Below are 18,448 nucleotides of genomic sequence, written 5' to 3' on the forward strand. Positions count from 1 at the left end.
GGTTCAAACAACAAGGCCACTTACTTTGTTTTGCAGGGAATGCGTGTGTCATCCACTTTGCGACAGTACCCATACCTCGACCCACCTTCATTCCTGCTGTAACACGATTTATCTGCAACGCTGGTCCCTGGAACCAGGCATGGTCAGCAGGGACATATTAGAAAAGAAAAGAGATAAGGCGTTCGATGCCACAGAGGGTTCATGAAACGTCAAATTAATGAAATCCATAGCATGAGAAGCACTGTTAGGGCATAATCCCATTGACCCTTGTCAGAAATACAGGCTGCAATAATTTGTTACTAAGAAAGCTGGTTAGAATTTAAAATGATGTTTTAAATATTTATTTTTTGAACAATGGATAGCTACACATTTGGAAATATGGCTGACATGCTTAAGATTAAGAAAACTCCATCTAAATGTAAAGACTTAATTGGAGAGCCACAATCAGTACATTAACAACCCACAGGCAGACATTGGAATGCTCTCCTGGTAATACTTGCCAGGAGAAATACCATTTCTTACAACGTTTAGCCAAACTGCTTTGTGCACGCACAACAATAAGCATCACGTATTTCATTTCTCATGTAATCTTTCTTAGAGCCCCATCAGATGAGCAACAGAATACAGTGGTTCAGGGTTCAGGAGCTAAATCGCAGCTGTGTGACCTTGGCCAAGTGCCTTAACCTCTGGGTTTATCTGTAACTCAACTCACTGTCCATGCCCTTCCTGAACAATGTCCAAGATGATAAAATGAGTTTTATTACCGTATTTTCTTAGTTGTTTGGTCTCAGTAACATTTACAGGCTCCTTGTTATTTAATAAAATAAAATATCTACACTGAGAAAAGTGAATAACTAGGCCTGGATAATAAGGAAAGGCAGATTCCTAATCCCAAGCTTCAGAGGTCTTGGTGCTAATATTGTGGAAGGGATCATTCATACTCCCGGTACCACGCTACTTCCCAATTAACAATACACTTGTCCTTTCCCCAATGACTACATATTCTGCAGTATCACAGCTATAAAAATTGCATTGCATAAATATTATATAATTTATTTTCACTCATGCTTACTCTTGAACTTTGAGATGTTTCCCAATTACCCATTATAATTTTTTTTAAAAAGTGCTGGCTAAAAATCCTCTGTAAACAAACATTCCTGAATACGATTCCCGGGGAAAAGAGTGCATTTTCTTTTTAGATTCTACATACATTTTTTCCAATTCTTCCTGGAAAGACTGTGCTAACTCATGTTCTTACCAGACTATAAAACTGGGTGTTGTGTCACAGCTTCACTGAAACTGAGCATTAACTGCAGAAAAGCTTTGCCAATTTGACAAACGTGGAAGGAATCAACTTTTCGCTCCTGTTTCTTACTATATTTATGTCTCCTGACTCATTAATGTGTCAGTACTTCTACTTCTCGCTAGTGAGTTAAGATGATTTTAATGTTCTTTAGATGTTTGTACTTCTTTATGACAAATTGCCTATTAATGCCTGGGCCACATTTCTAATATTTGGAACGGCAACTGACTTACAGAAATGATCTGATATTGAATAGTGATCTCGAGACCTCCTTCTATATATATGCGATAGACTTTTCAAACTTCGAAAATTAATTTGAAATAAATTTGTGAGCCCTTATGAACGGCAAAATTTGGAATTTCATTGAGGCAACTCTGCTTCTCTGGTCTTTTATAAGGGCTGCCTTTGAATGTACAATTTAAAAGATCTCTCCTATTCTAATATCAGATAAATATGTTCCTCATTGATTCAATAATTTTGAACATTTACTAAAGTCAGCAATGTGTTAGGACCCCCTGGGAACACAGTTGTGAACAAAATACATAGTGTCTGGGTGCTGGGAAATTTACAAATTCGCAGGTGAGGCAGATAGTGAAGGGTCGGGCAAAAGGACCATGTAAAAGCATTTCCTGCAGGGTTTTGTCACCAGATACTAAAGGGGAAGCTCAGAGCTTCACCTCTGTGCTCAAGTTTTTCTTTCCCCAGGTTTCTGCTATATACTGACGTCAGCCAAGGAAGCCATGTTTCTTTAACCCGCAAACCCATCCTTGTTTCCACCTGTAATTTCGCATTCGTGTCCGCCTGACCTGTGATCGGGAGGTTTGCTGAGGCCAGAATCCAGGGGTCAGCGCATTTCCTGAGGCACCAGGGGTATCCAGCGTTCTCCTCAAACTGTGTCTCAGCCCACCCTTGCCTGATCCAAAGGGTTTTATTCAGGAATTTTTTTCTAAGTTCTAGTCCACGTATTTCTCAGGTTTCTTTCTTTCTTTTTCTTTTTCTCTTTGACCGGGTGTGTTGTAAATCAGCGATCGATGTTGCTTTCCTTTCTCTTGTTTTATGTATATTTTCAGGGATTATGAAAAGTTCCTGGCACGTGGTAGCCCTCGTCAAGTATTTTTAGGAAGACTTATTTCCCCTGTTTAAAAAATTCCTTCAGCCACTTAGGTAAGAATCTGGAAGTGTTGCAGAGGGGGGTATGAAAATTAAATATACATGCACAATGGACATCCTATGCAGAAAGTCCGGAGAACTGATATTTTTAAAATGGCCTTTCTGATCAATCTGTTGAGCACAATGGAAGTTTCAGTTTATAGTTTTGGAGATTAAGTTATGCTTTTATTTTTAATTTATTTTTATGGTGTAATCAGAGAATATGTCTTCTAAAATTCCAGTATGACGGACAAAACGGACATTTAAGAGATTTGGCTTTCCCAGATTGCTCCTCTGCATTCCCACAGCCCTTCTTTTCTTTTCTTCCCCTTTCCTTGTACTCTGCCCATCTCCCAGCACACTGCTCCCCTCCCCCTCCACAGACTTCCAGGGGTGTACTCATCTGAGAAGGATCTTGATCAGGGTTTCCAGATAAAGCACAGGATACCCGGTGAAATTTGTTTTTCTTTTAAGTTTTTATTTAAATTCGAGCTAGTTAACATAGTTGCAATGTTAGTTTCAGGTGTACAATACAGTGAATCAACGCTTTCATACGTCACCCAGTGCTCATCACAAGCGCCCTCCTTAATCTCTATCACCTCTATTACTCATGCCCCCCAAACCCCTCTGGGAACCATCAGTTTGCTCTCTTTAGCTACGAGTCTGCTTCTTGGTTCACCTCCCTCTTTTTTTTCCCTCTTTGTTTGTTTTGTTTCTTAAATTGCACATGTGAATGTGCTTGCTGGAGCAGCACATATACTAATATTGTAACGATACAGAGTTTCACATGGTCCCTGTGCAAAGAACATATGAATTCCACATGAGTGAAATCGTATGGTATTTGTCGTTCTCTGACTTATTTCACTTAGCATTATACTCTCTAGCTCCACTCATGTCATTGCAAATGCCAAGACCGCATTCTTTTTGATGGCTGAGTAAAATTCCATTGTGTGTATGGGGGGTGTATATATATATATATATATATTAACTGGGCCATATATATATATATATATACACACACACATATATATATATACACCCTCCACACACACACCATATATATATACATATATATCATATATATATATATATACACCATATATATATATATACACCATATATATACCACATCTTATATGTATATACCACATATATATGTGTGTATATATATATATATAAACCACATCTATAAGTATATATGTATATACTTATATGTATATACATCACATATATGTGTGTGTATATATATATATATATATGTGTGTGTGTATACACATCTGTGTATGCACACACATATATATACACACACACCTCATCTTATCCATTCATTACTTGACAGACATTTGGACTGCTTCCATATCTTGGCTCTTGTAGATAATGCTGCTATAAACATCAGGGTACACGATCCCTTTGAATTCGTCTTTTTGTATTCCTTGGGTAAATACCTAGTAGTGCAATTGCTGGATCATAGAGTAATTTGATTTTTAACTCTCTAAGGAACCTCCATACTGGTTTCCAGAGTGGCTATACCAGTTTGCATTCCCACCAATAAGGCAAGAGTGTTCCCGTCTCTCCGTATCCCTTCCAGCACCTGTTGCTTCTTGTGTTGTTGATTTTAGCCATTCTGACACGTGTGAGGTGATATCTTATTATAAACTTTGATTTGTATTTCCCCGGTGATGAGTGATGTTGAGCATCTTTTCATGTCTCTGTTGTCATCTGGATGTCTTCTTTGGAAAAAAGTCTATTCATATCTTCTACCCATGTTTTAATTGAATTATTCATTTTTTCGGTGTTGAGTTTTGTAAGTTCTTTATGTATTTGGGATACTAACCCATTACCAGATATGTCATTTACAAATATCTTCTCCCATTCCAGTGGTTGCCTTTTAGTTTTGTTGACTGTTTCCTTCTCTGGGCAGAAACGTTTTATTTTGATGAAGTCCCAATAGTTTATTTTTGCTTTTGTTTCTCTTGCCTCCAGAGACATATCTAGAAAGAAGCTGCTACAGCCAATGTCAAAGAGGTTGCTTCCTTTATTCTCCTCTAGGATTTTTATGGTTTCAAGTCTCATATTTAGATTTTTAATTCATTTTGAATTTACTTTTGTGTACGGTGTAAGAAAGTGGTCCAGTTTCATTCTTTTGCATGTTGCTGTCCAGTTCTCCCAACAACATTTGTTGAAGAGACTGTCTTTTTCCCATTGGCTATTCTTTCCTGCTTTACTCATTAAATTTGAATTTCAGATAAACCAAGTTTTCTTAGTATAAGTCTACCTCAAATATTTCATGAGACATACTGATACTAAAAAACATTGTTAATCTGAAATTAAAATTTAACTGGGCCATCCTTATTTTTGTTTGCTGAATCTAGCAGTCCCCAAATTGACCATATGTCTTAAAAATGCACTTATCCCGGATTCTGAGCGGATGCACCATTTCTAAGAAAGAAGACTGGGACAGAAGACTACTTTGGCCATGATTAAACACTGTTGCCCGTTATAATACGATTTTTCCTTGCGTGCGCAGAGAGAGAGAGGCAGGAATGCCCACAACACGGGGGTCTGCCCTCCTACCTGGTCCCCACAGCTCGGTGCACTGCTCCTGAAGAGTGGGGCACATCCCCATCAAACAGTAGCCCTTCCCATTTTGACAAGGGAAGCCGTTGATTCGGTATCTATCATCAGGGCAAATACCAGATTTGCCATCACACATTTCTGACAGGTCACACTCATCTTTTGCTGGTCTGCACACTGCACCAGGCTTTTTAAGCTGCAGGGAAATAAAAGTGAAGAGAAGTTGTGTTGTTGTTGTTTTCCCCACCTGACTTACCCTAATATCTCAAATTGATGCGCATAATCTTTTCCTTTTGGCCTTTTTTTTGGGGGGCAAGGAGTTGCCTTTCGGTAAGATAGAATGATGCTTACATTTGCATTGTATAAACTAAAGACGTCTATCGTATCACTTCTATTGACTGTGCCCAATGGCCGGAGTCCTTAAGTCATCAATATTTCCGAATTTATAATGCCAGCACTATAGAAATATCAATGAGAAAAATACAGAAGAAAACCAAGCCTCATCTTAAACACAAAGAAGGGATTTATCTTTTCCTTTACCGAATGCATCTTTGTCAAGATTTTCAAGATTTAAACGTGCAACTTCCGAGATGTATTGGTGAAGTGAACCTTCTGGATAAAAGAAAATAAGTTTTTACAAGCACCAGATCAGCATGCTCTGAGACTTTCCCAGGCGTCATGTTTCCTAATCCTTAATTCCTTTCATTGTATGCTCAAATATTTCTTTTCAACTCACTTCTTCCTATGAAATGACTTATTGTGGAGAAGAAATAACCGGATGCACATTTGATGTGTTAACTGCATCGCCATCAATTATTGCAAACCTTGGTCTTACTTCCTCAGAGAAATCTTAGTCAAACCAATTCTGCCCTTTATGCAAATCTGAGGAAGGCTGTGAGGACACTGGAGGCATCTCTTTCCCTAGGTGAGGTGAGCAGGCATGCTCCCCTATCATCAGAAAACTTGCAAAATCTTTACAGTGATGACAGAATGGAATCCAAAATTTAATAAGAGCATATGAGACCCTCCAAATTCAACCCCCACTGCTCCAGCCAGACTCGCTTTCTCACCAGCTGTCCCCTGAGCCACACTTATACCTCCTGTTCTATCTTTATTCTTTCCCTCAGTCTCCTCTTTTGGGGATTTTTTTTCTTTCTGTCTGCTATCTAAAATCTACACATTACTTTAAGACTAGCGACAGCCTCATTTTCCATGAAGCCCCCTCTGTCTTCTTCAGTGCACAACGCAGTCCTTCCTTTCTACGCAGGGTGGGAAGAACTTTAAATTTGGATTTGGAAGATACGGGTTTGAATCTTGGTTCTGCCAGGGGCTAGGTGCTGAAAATGGACTTCATCACTCTGAAAACCCAATTCCCTTTCTAATATCACCTTTACAGAGCCATTATGAAAATTAAGTGAAAAGCTACACAAAGGGCATGTATCTTTATAACGTCTACCTGGGCATTTAATCATGCACGGTATTTTCATATGTTTCAGGTATGTATGTCATTACCCTAAAGAAACAGCATGTTCTTTGAAGTCAAAGACTACTTTTTTTTTTAATTTCCCACAATCTCTAACAAATAGCCCTTATTCAACGCTTGTTGAAAACTACTTATGTTCTCAAGTTTTCTTCCTTTTGGTCTCTTTTCTTTCTTTCCTCTCCCTCTGATATTAAAAGAAACCAATCTCTCCCAAATACTACCCACAATCTGGTACGTTATAACTCTACACATTCCTTCTAAGAACAGTTTTTGAGCATTTAAAATGCATGAAACTCTATGCTAGGCGAGGATGAATCAGCACCCTGCCCTTTGGGGTCAGTCTAACTAAGGAAAGAGACACATAAACAAATAATCATAATAGAGAATCTTATGCAACAATGGAATGTAAAATTCTAAACTTGAACCTGAAAGGAAAGTCAATGAGCCCCACAGAGAAAAGGACACAGAATCCTTTATATCTGTTTTCCAAGAATTTCACCCTGAAGTGACTTCTAAGTGTCAAGATAGGGGAGACTGCACAAGATTTAAAATAAAAGCTTTTCCACCAAAAGAAATATGCAACCAATTATGAGGTTTGGTGCAAGAAGGCCCTTCATCAGAAGCAGTGGCAGGTAGGAGTCCCCAGCTTTGGCTTTGGTACTGATAGTTTGGAGTTTGCCAATTCAGTGGCCCTATTATCTTACACGTTCTCTATTCTGAACCTCTATTCCCTCAAAAGCAAAATGAGATGATAATATCTAATTCAAAAGGTTGTCGGAGAATCGAATAGCCTGTATTTGTAAAGCACTCATATATAAATGGTAAGCAGCATTACTTTACAGACAGAAAACTAGCGCTCTGCTATTTTATGCAACGTAATCTCAGCGATTTTTAATATAGAAAAATACGCAGTATTTAATTATTAAAAGAGACTAAAGTAATAATCTTACCTGGCACTTTTCACAGCATTCTCCTGATGCACATTGAAAACTTGCTTTGATTTTACAAGTTTTAGCATCACAGCAAATGTTGGTACATTCCTAAGAAATACCGGAAATAAATACAAATGTTGGTTTGGGCCTCAAATTTTGCTCTCATTTCATATTTTTTTAAAAATTTTTTTAATGTTTATTTATTTCTGAGACAGAGGGAGACAGAGCATGAGTAGGGGAGGGGCAGAAAGAGAGGGAGACACAGAATCAGAAGCAGGCTCCAGACTCTGAGCTGTCAGCACAGAGCCCGACGCGGGGCTCGAACTCACTGCGAGATCATGACCCGAGCTGAAGTCGGATGCTTAACCGACTGAGCCACCCAGGTGCCCCTATTTTCATATTAATTCAAAATATTATTTGTTCATCACATAAACTCTACTTTGGTACAGTCTGAATATAATTTTCATGAAAATAAAAGAACAAAGTTTAACATTAAAAAAAAACAAATTTTGGAGCCACTGGTGATTTGTCATGACCTGAATGCTACTGACACCTTCTTTCTTTAATTTGAATATCTCTTCTAGTTTGCTCAGCCTCCCATTATAGTACTGCAAGTGACCTATTTTTAGTAAAATATGAATGAAAACAAAAGGAAAAGGAACAATCTTTTAAAATAAAATTTATCGGGGTGCCTGGGTGGCTCAGTTGGTTAAGCGTCCGACTTCGGCTCAGGTCATGATCTCACAGTTTGTGGGTTCGAACCCCCCGTCGGGCTCTGTGCGGATGGCTCGGAGCCTGGAGCCTGCTTCGGATTCTGTGTCTCCCTCTCTCTCTGCCCCTCCCCTGCTCGTGCTCTGTCTCTCTCTGTCTCAAAAATAAATAAAACATTTAAAAAAATAATAAAATAAAATTTATCTAAATAATTAAAAATATAATTAGTTGAACTCATGAACCTACCCAGCAGTAAATTTAATCTCCAGGGCAGACACTAAAAAGCTAAAAGTACAGTTCTTTATCTAAGTTTGACACTTAATCCAACTCTGTGTTAAGCAATAGACTTTGTCTTGCTCTCCCCACCTTGCTTCTAGGAAATCAGATACCTGCATAAGGTTTTGGGGAAATTCCTACCTCAGAAAGTTCCTCTTATAGCTGCTTAGTATCCCTAAGATATAGAGTTACAACTTGTTAGGGTTAAAACTCTCACCCTTCTTTCTTTCTTTTTTTTTTTAACGTTTATTTATTTTTGAGACAGAGAGAGAGCATGAACGGGGGAGGGTCAGAGAGAGAGGGAGTCACAGAATCTGAAGCAGGCTCCAGGCTCTGAGCTGTCAGCACAGAGCCCGACGTGGGGCTCAAACCCACGAACTGTGAGATCGTGATCTGAGCTGAAGTTGGACGCTTAGCCTCCTGAGCCACCCAGGTGCCCCTACCCTTATTTCAAATATACACATCATCTTGGAAAGATTCTGCTTTCTCACAGAATAAATAAATTTATGGTCATATTTTGAAGTTACTGAAAAGCTGACCCCTCGAGGGCTTGACGTGCTACTCATGTTAAGTCTTCACAAAATGGGGGCAAAGGTCCCATTCAGAACCCTGGCTGCCAAATCAATAGGGTGGGATCAAGCCAGGACTCCTAAGGATAAAAACTCTTCAGTCCCAAAGGGAAAAACTCAATCCCAGGGCAGGGTTGTTCTGGGATTGCTGACACAAACACCTGGGTCCACGTCTCAGCTCCTCCCTTCACCAGCTCTGTGACCTTGGCCAAGCTATTTGCACTCTGAGCACTATCACAGTGCTGTGCCTCAAGTAACCACTCAAGAGGTCATAGGCACATAGGAGCCATTAAGTATGTCTGCCAGATGGGAGGGAAGAGAGTACAAAACTCAATTGTTGATTGTTCTTAAAAAAAAAAAAAAAAGAAAAAGAAATGGGGAAGGAACCCCAAGATGGAAAGTAGGAAGTCTTTTAAGCAATGCATCATTCATTGTTAGAAAAGCCGGCCTGAACATATGCAAAATTATAGAAACACACAATTTCAGAGTGAGCCTGCGTAATACAGCTTTATGGTTTATCTTCTTAGCAATTGAAAAACACATTCGATCATTTTAGAAAGTACTTGGTTGGGGGCGCCTGGGTGGCTCAGTCACATAAGTGTCTGACTCTTGACTTTGGCTCAGGTCTCACGACCTGTGAGATCGAGCCCCATTTCGGGCTCCGCACTGACAGGGCAGACAGAGCCTGCTTGGGATTCTCTCTATCCCTCTCTCTCTCCCCCTCCCCTGCTCACGCTCTTTCTCTCAAAATAAATAAATAAATAAACATTATTTTTAAAAACCACAGAGAGTACTTGGGGGTACCTCGGGAGTCCCACAATCACAGTCTTCTCCCATTTCTACCAACTGGTTCCCACAGATTGGGGTGGATATGATATCTGTAGGCAATGGAACATTGAGGATGCAATTTGATAATTTATCTTCAAAGAACTTATCATAGCTGACACGGCTGCAGGAACTGAAGTCTGTAGGAATATAGAAGCTGTGAAGGCAAGGAAGAAGAGAATGAAACACAGTCATGCTGAGCATGAAGGGAGCAGTGTCACACACTGGGGATGATATACCCCAAACCTGCCCCAAAAGATGAAATCCAATCCAGTGCCCAATGGCTAAATCATGAGCTCATTTCTGTGCCTAAATTAGCCCTTCCGGATGGACACAAACACCTCCAACTTTTTTTTTTTAATGTTTATTTTTGAGATTGAGAGAGACAGAGCACGAGTTGGGGGAGAGGCAGAGAGAGGGGGAGACACAGAATCTGAAGCAGGCTCCAGGCTCGGAGCTGTCAGCACAGAGCCCGATGCGGGGCTCAAACTCACAAACCGTCAGATCATGACCTGAGCCGAAGTTGGACGCTCAACCGATGAGCCACCCAGGCTCCTCGAGAACGTTCTTCTTTAATTAGATTTTTCTCCCAGAACTTTCTCCCTACCACTACCCAATCTGAATTTATTGAAAATGTGATAAATACCAATTATTTTCCGAAACCAGATCTGGTGTAGATAATCTGAAGTTAAAAATGTCAAGTCACCCCAACAGCAAAGACACAGTATGTTTAAATGATGTCTTTAGTTAATGAAAAAAAAAAATGCACATAGATGAGGGGGAAGGCGGTTTGGTGTAGATATTCATTCATGATTATGCTATTTGATATTTGAAAGCTTGGATGTGTTGCCAAAGATGACATAAAAGAACAGCACAGTCCAGAGTGAACCAAAAACAGGGATATGAACGCATCTTTCCAAGAAAGCCTCACCTTAGTGCTCTGTCCATCACACATATTGTAGAAGGGCACTTGCAAACATAGGAGTCATGAAACATTCCAAAGTTATGGCCCATTTCATGGGCCATCGTTCCTGCTACTCTAAGCACGTTTTCACTGTGGTCCTAAGGGCAAGAACAGGGAAAACAGACCTCTGGTTTTTAAAATAAATTATCACTCAGGGTGTAATTAAATAGTTCCACTAAGTGGGGTAGATCGAACGGTTTCAGCTTCAGAGTTTTCACTAATCACCATCTCTCTTTCTCTCCCCACCTCTTCCTCTCCCCTCCTGCCTCTGTCTGTCTCTATTTCTGTTTGTCTGTTTCTCTCTCTCTCTCTCACACACACACACACACACACACACAACTTTGGTACTGAATGCCCATTACAGGGCACACTGCTTTCTCTTTATTCTTGTAAATGGGGAATATTTTTTTTAATTTTTTTTCAACGTTTATTTATTTTTGGGACAGAGAGAGACAGAGCATGAACGGGGGAGGGGCAGAGAGAGAAGGAGACACAGAATCGGAAACAGGCTCCAGGCTCTGAGCCATCAGCCCAGAGCCTGACGCGGGGCTCAAACTCACGGACCGCGAGATCGTGACCTGGCTGAAGTCGGACGCTTAACCGACTGCGCCACCCAGGCGCCCCAGTAAATGGGGAATATTTTTAATGAGAAACATTTTTGTGGTTTCCTGCCATGAGAGACAGTGGCAAAAGGTCTTCAAAAATGATAAGGAATCAGAATTGCTTAAACCTGATCTACCTCCTTCCCCTTGGCTTCTTTTTCAATGCCTTCTAATTGACTGAAGGTCTTGGATGTGTTTAGCTAAGAGGGATCCAAAAGTGTTTGTTAACCTAGGACTTTAGTACCGTTGGTATCTCTCTCAGTTCTGTTACTGCCAAGCTAGACCTCAGTCAGTTCTAGACTTGCCCCATGGCACGAAGTCCAGCCCGTAGCCAACTTCATTACCAGATGATTTCTGATTAGAAGTGTTGGACTGGGGGCTCCAGGTTTTTCAAGAACAATAACACAACACTAGAGAATCACTGAAGGTTGTAATTTCCCACAGGGGAGACAGGAATCTGCCAATGACACCCACGCACAGACGCCTGATTTCCTTATCTACTTCATGTCAAAGAACCAAATAAAGAGATCCAGAAGGCACGGTACAAGGCTGGCAAACAAGGAACACCTGTGTAAGATGGGAAGCTCATATTTACAATTCACGATATTGTATCGTCCTGTCAAGAAGAACCAGTAAAGCTTGCTATTTTAGTAAGATGGAGTTACTCAAATGGGGAAAAAAACAAACCAAAAAAAAAAAAACTGGAAAAAATGTAAATGTGTTTAGACTTTCCAGATTGCCTTATTTGAGGTCCCTTTAAATGCATGGTGTCTTCCTTTAATTCATTATTCTCATAACTGAAATGTTTCCTTCCTTTGGAATGACCTCTATTCTCTCTTCCCCCTATCCACCCTTTGAAGTTTATTTTCAAGCAACTTTTCCTGACCACGTGAATCTTCATCAGTAATTCTCTCCTCTGGATTCCTACTGCAGTTTTCAATTCTATTATCATATATTTTAAGTATTGCTTTAAGTAGTCCGATTCCGCCTCCGACTTTATGGTAAACTCTTTCAGGTTAGAAAGTACATATTTTATTTCCTCTGTTCATCTTACAAAGCTTGTCACAAACCCAGACTTATAAGATATATTACACACACACACACACACACACACACACATATATATATGTAATATATATATTCCACTTCCACCTAGGACGTACAAAGCTGGAAAAAGCATTATTCTTGTACTAACAACAAGGACTAGCCAGATAATGATAATTTTCCTTGGCTCTATCAGTCAGTTGTGGTTGCAGAACATCCACAGAACCTGAAAACTAAAAATAGGCCCTCCCAAGGACAGACGGAACTGGCTTGTCTCTAGCAAAGTGTAGAGGAGGAGACTCCAGGGATCCTACAAGTGGGGAAGTTAATTCACTTAACTTCTTAAGTGAATTGTTAAAGGCCTGGGACAGGCCAGTGCCGGAGTATAGAATCCGCGGGACTTCAGAAACAAGGGTGCTTTGCATACACTTAGAGACTCTTCTCCAAGGACCTCCTCTAGGAGCTCAGGGCACACTTTGGGAGCCAGGTAGTAGAACAGAAAGAACTTGTCTTGGTGGAGTAGTCCAGAAGGAGTAAAGTAGCAACTGCTGCAAGAAAAGAGCCTGAAGCCATATCCAGAATCTTCTCCTTTAAGGAATAGAAATCTAAAGCCACTGGGGAAAGAAATAGTAATCTCTGACAACCTAGGGTAGAACGGAAGACCCAACATGGTTAAGGGATGGGTTTAAACACACACACACACACACACACACACACACACATCCTCTACTCCTGAAACAAAAAGACAAACATCTTGAGCCCAGGATCCTATAGTAACATTCATCGAGATTTTCTCCTACTGAGGGATGGTCAGAAAACTCTTCCTCAAAAGATCTGCAAAAAATAGAAAGCAGAATTTTGCTGTTGTGGGAAGGATGGAAAGAATCCCTAAGAAAGCTTTGCTTCTGACACCCAGGACCTGCCTAAGACCAAAACCAGACAAAGGCAAAGGAGAACCCCCCCCACCTCTGTTCCTTACCACCACATTGTAGAAGTCTGGGGAGAGTATCACTTCGAAACTTCCAATCAATAAAAACACTGGACCATCGATTCACAATTTTCTAGAACTCACCCAGAGCTGAGGTCACAAGGCAACAAACAAAATGAAATCTAAGGAAAGGTAGGCTGGCAGCTACAGGGAAAGCCAGGACATGAATATTTGTTTACCTGGAACAGACCAGGTTCCAGCAATAACTCGTATAAAATAATCTTAAAACCCATAGAGTTAGAGTGTGTGTGGTACAGCAAGAAACTACACCAAACGTGGGAGCTTCAGACATAGGGGAATTCTCACCTACTCATGGGTTTTTCTCCACACAGACCTCACCACGTGAAAGCTCTGAGACACATGGAAAGTTTCTACCCCTGGAAGTTAGGAGAAGGAAGGGCAGGAATACATACTGGGCTATGTCCATTAGAGGTCGCTACCTCTGGCAGTGGAGCAGGAGCACTAAAAGGACCTACCCCCGACACTATAGGACACAGGACTTACCAAAGACTGAGGTTTAGTAAAGCGAAAGAAAATGCCCTCTGCCCACCAAAATTCTAACGATCATCCCGTAACAAGTAACAACCACCTACCAAAGGGAGAGAGTCTGCAGCATAAAGAAACTCTCTGGGGGATCCAGTAAAGACCTAAAAATTAGTATGAAGCACACACTGAGAAAAACCCTCTGGAAAACCAGCCTTCACCCTAAACATAAAATAATGTGAGAGGAATTTAAAGCCTGTGATGGACTGAGGCTAGTCATAGCAACAACAACAAAATCCCCAATCCAACTCAACTCCTGCTAGATTGATTCAAACCTTACTCAAGAGGCCTAGAGGAAGGAAAGAAGTGATGATTTCCAGGCAAGGAAAAAATACACACACACACACACACACACACACACACACACCCCTCAGATAATGCCTTTCACAGGATGCCTGACTTTCAACAAAAAATAATAAGGCATCCAAAAAAAAAAAACAAAAAAGAAAAAAATAAAGAAAAAGGCCTACCTTGCCAATGAACGTATCCAGACTCATATCTGACACAGATGTTAGAACTATCAGATGATACTTTAGAATAACTACGATTAATATGGTAAAAGCTCCAGTGGAAAAGATGAATAGCACACAAGTCTGGATGACAAATTTCAACAGACCTGGACACCATAAGAAAGAATCAAATGGAAATGCTAGAAATGAAAAAGACAGTAACTGAGACGAACGATATCTTCAACAGGCTTAACAGTAGATTTGGAATAGCTGAGAAAATAATCACTTGACCTAACAGTTCAACAAAAATTACCCAAATGAAAACACACAGTGCAAAAAGGACAAAAAAGAAAACAAATAGAAAAACAGAGCATATAACTTTTGAGGGGCAATATAGAATAGTCATAGATATAGGAATTTGTATCCCTGGAAGAAAAAAGGAGGAGAATAAAATAGAAGAAATATTTGATGAAGTGACGGCCCAGAATTTTCCATAATTAATCACAGATACAGCCCCAGGCCCAAGAAGTTCAAGGAACACTAAATGTGATATATTACCCATTTCTCCCAAAGTCCACTTAGTTATACCATAATTATGATCGAACTAAAGAAAATTAAAAAGAAAGGGAAAATCTTGAAGTAGAAAACAAAAAGATACATTTCAGAGCAACAAAGATAAAGTTTACAGCAGACTTCTCATCAGGAACTCTGTAATCCAGCAGACAGTGAAGTGAAATTATTAAAAGTACTGAAAGAAAAAACATTACTAAGTCAGAATTACAAACTCACTGAAAATGTATACAAAAAAGAAAGAGAGATAAAGTCATCTGAAAGCAACTAAAAAATTCATCCACACCACACCTGTGTTACAGGAAATATTTTCAAAAAATCTTTGGGAAGAAATAAAAAATATTATACCAGATAGAAACTCTGCAAAGAAATGGAGAGTGTTGAGAATGAAATAAAGGTGAGTGTAGATAAAGCTAAGATAAACATAATACTATTTTTATTTTCTTTTATTATGTTTAAATGTTTATTTATTTATTTTGAGAGAGAGAGGTCAGAGAGGGGCCAGAAAGAGAGGGAAAGAGAGAATCCCAAGCAGGCTCCATGCTGTCAACACAGAACCCAACACAGGGTTCAACTCACAAACCATAAGAACATGACTTGAGCCTGAATCAAGAGTTGGGTTCTTAACCAACTGAGTCACATAGGTGCCTCAATTTTTTTCTTACTTTAAACTGTGCTGAAAGATGACTGTCTAAGAAAAATTAGTAACAATATATTGTGTATTTATAGTGAATGTAAAGTTAAACAAATGATAAAAATAGCAGAAAACTGGAAGGGAATAATTAGAGGTGTACTCTTATAACATTATTATATTACAAGTGATGCAGCTCAGTATTATTTCAACGTAAAACAAACAGAGGTATATAATAAACCAGGGCAACCATTAAAAATAAACAAACAAAGGTAACAGTGAAAAGCTAATAATGGAGATAAAAGAAATTATTTTTTAAAAATCCTCAATCCTAAAGAAGGCATAAAAAATAGACTAGATGGAATAGAAAACATCTAGAAAAAAAGTTGAAGCTTTTAGTTCAATATCAATAATTATATTACATATAAGTGATTTAAATATAGGAAATAAAAGACAGAGATTGCAGAGTAATACTCCATTGTATTACTATTATACATTATATTATATAATGTATTACATTAATACATTAATGCATTAATATATATTGTATTACATTATATATGTGTATATATATATAAATATATATTTATATTTATTATTTATTTATTATATATATAAAAATATATATAATATATATTTATTTATATTTATTATTTATTTATTTATTTTTTATTTATATTTATATATATATATATTTATATTTATTTATATATATATTTATATAAATATATAAATATTATATTTATTTATATATTTATATTTATTTATATTTATTTTATTTATATTTATTATTTATTTATTTATTATATATATAATATATATATAATATATTTATTATAAATATATATTATATTTATTATTTATGTATATATATTTATATATATATACACCAAATTTTCTTTATCCATTCATGCATCGATGGACATTTGGGCTCTTTCCGTACTTTGGCTATTGTTGATAGTGGATGTCAATTTTAAAAAATAAAAAATAAAATTAAAAAAAAAGACAGATTGTCAGGTTAGATAAAAAGTAAAACTCAACTATATGCCAGAAACTTTTAAATGTAGAGAAAAATATATGCTATGGGGCGCCTGGGTGGCGCAGTCGGTTAAGCGTCCAACTTCAGCCAGGTCACGATCTCGCGGTCCGTGAGTTCGAGCCCCGCGTCAGGCTCTGGGCTGATGGCTCAGAGCCTGGAGCCTGTTTCCGATTCTGTGTCTCCCTCTCTCTCTGCCCCTCCCCCGTTTATGCTCTGTCTCTCTCTGTCCCAAAAATAAATAAAAACGTTGAAAAAAAAATATATGCTAAAAGTAAAAGTAAGGAAAAGGTTGCATCAAGCAAACTTTAGCCACAAAATGTTGGAGTAACTCTAATGATATCAGACAAAGTAGACTTCAGAACAGGAATATGTCAGGAAAAAAGAGGAACATGAAACAATAATGGATTAATTCTCCAAAAAGACATGACAACTGTTTTTGTGTATTTGCTTAACCATAGAGCTTCAGAATACATGAAGTGAAAACTTGTAGAATTGAAAGAAGAAATAAACAAATCTACAATTATACTTGGATACTTAACCACTCTCTATAAACTATTCAAAAGAACTGAACACTGTTAGGTTAACTTGACATGGTTGCCAGTTATAGAATGCTCCATTCAATAACAGCAGAAGGTATTCTTTTTCAAGTTCATATGCAGTACTGACCAAGAACAAACCTCAAAAAATTTTAAAATATTAACATTCTACGAGGTATGTTCCAGATTATTAGGAACTGAATTGTGCCCACCCCCCCCCAACTCCAATTCGTATATCGAAATCTTAACCCCCAGCATTACCGTATTTGGAGATAGGGCCTCTAAGGTTAAATGAGAATATAAGTTAGGATGGGGCCCTAATCCAACATGACTGAAGAGGAAGGGATGTGTGCAAAGAGGAAAGGTCATGTGAGGGCACAGCAAGAAGGTAGTCATCTGCAAACCAAAGCGGGAGACCTCAGGAGAAACCAAACTTACCAATACCTGGATATTGGATTTTTAGCCTCCAGAACTCTGAGAAAATACATTTCTGTTGTTTCAGCCATACAGTCTGGGGTATTTTGTTATGGAAGCCCTAGCAAATGAATACTCAGATCATAATATAATGAAACTAAAAGAAAATCATAATAGAAATCATTATAGTATACTTCTAAATAATACATTAGTCAAAAAGGAGATCCAAAAAGAAATTAGAAAATATTTTTAACTGAATGAAAATAAAAACACACATATCCAAATATCACAGATGCAGTCAAGCAGTGCATGGTAGGGAATTTATGCATTAAATGTTTATATTTGAAAAAGAGAGAAGCCTCAAATGAATAATCTAAAAATGTTCCTTAAGTAATAGAAAAGAATAGCAAATTAATGCAGAGAAAGCAAAAGAAATTCAATAATCAAGAGCAGAAATCAATGAAACTGAAGGCAAGAAAACCGTAGAGAACGTCGATAAAGCAAAAGCTCTTTCTCTGAAATCAATAAAATTAATAAGTCCTTAGTAAGATCATAAGAAAAAGACATAGGTTCCTAATATCATCTGAGAAAAGATAAATAACCTGAATACTTCTGTTATCTATGGAAGAAATTGTATTTCATAGTTAAAAACATAAAGAAATGCCAGACCCATATAGTTTTACTGATGAATTGTACCAAACATTTTAGGAAGGAATAATACCAATTTTACTAAAACATTCCATAAAATTGAAACGTTGGGCACACATCATTTTATGCGGCCAGATTTACCCGATATTTGTTCTAATAACACAACATGAAAAACACATAACAGGAAAAGACAACTAC

At 38.2% G+C, this 18,448-nt stretch overlaps 1 protein-coding gene and 1 long non-coding RNA gene across 6 annotated transcripts in view; one reads left to right on the forward strand and one right to left on the reverse strand.

Annotated features, from left to right (window-relative positions):
* ADAM28 (ADAM metallopeptidase domain 28) overlaps positions 1-18,448 on the reverse strand; it is a 74,414-nt gene that overhangs the window by 24,527 nt on the left and 31,439 nt on the right. For all 4 annotated transcript variants that reach the window (XM_045055378.1, XM_006930633.5, XR_006596459.1 and 1 more), the window contains exons 11-15: positions 10,754-10,884; positions 9,802-9,979; positions 7,460-7,549; positions 5,027-5,222; positions 25-127 (exon numbers count right to left, since the gene is read on the reverse strand). In XM_045055378.1, the coding sequence (XP_044911313.1) occupies positions 25-127; positions 5,027-5,222; positions 7,460-7,549; positions 9,802-9,979; positions 10,754-10,884 (698 nt within the window). The remainder of the gene's footprint in view (positions 1-24; positions 128-5,026; positions 5,223-7,459; positions 7,550-9,801; positions 9,980-10,753; positions 10,885-18,448) is intronic.
* LOC111560109 overlaps positions 6,934-18,448 on the forward strand; it is a 59,433-nt gene continuing 47,918 nt past the window's right edge. For both annotated transcript variants that reach the window (XR_002741667.2, XR_006596461.1), the window contains exon 1: positions 6,934-7,141. This is a non-coding gene — a long non-coding RNA (uncharacterized LOC111560109). The remainder of the gene's footprint in view (positions 7,142-18,448) is intronic.

The sequence above is a fragment of the Felis catus genome, chromosome B1 (genome assembly GCF_018350175.1).
Source record: "Felis catus isolate Fca126 chromosome B1, F.catus_Fca126_mat1.0, whole genome shotgun sequence".
Lineage (NCBI taxonomy): Eukaryota > Metazoa > Chordata > Mammalia > Carnivora > Felidae > Felis > Felis catus.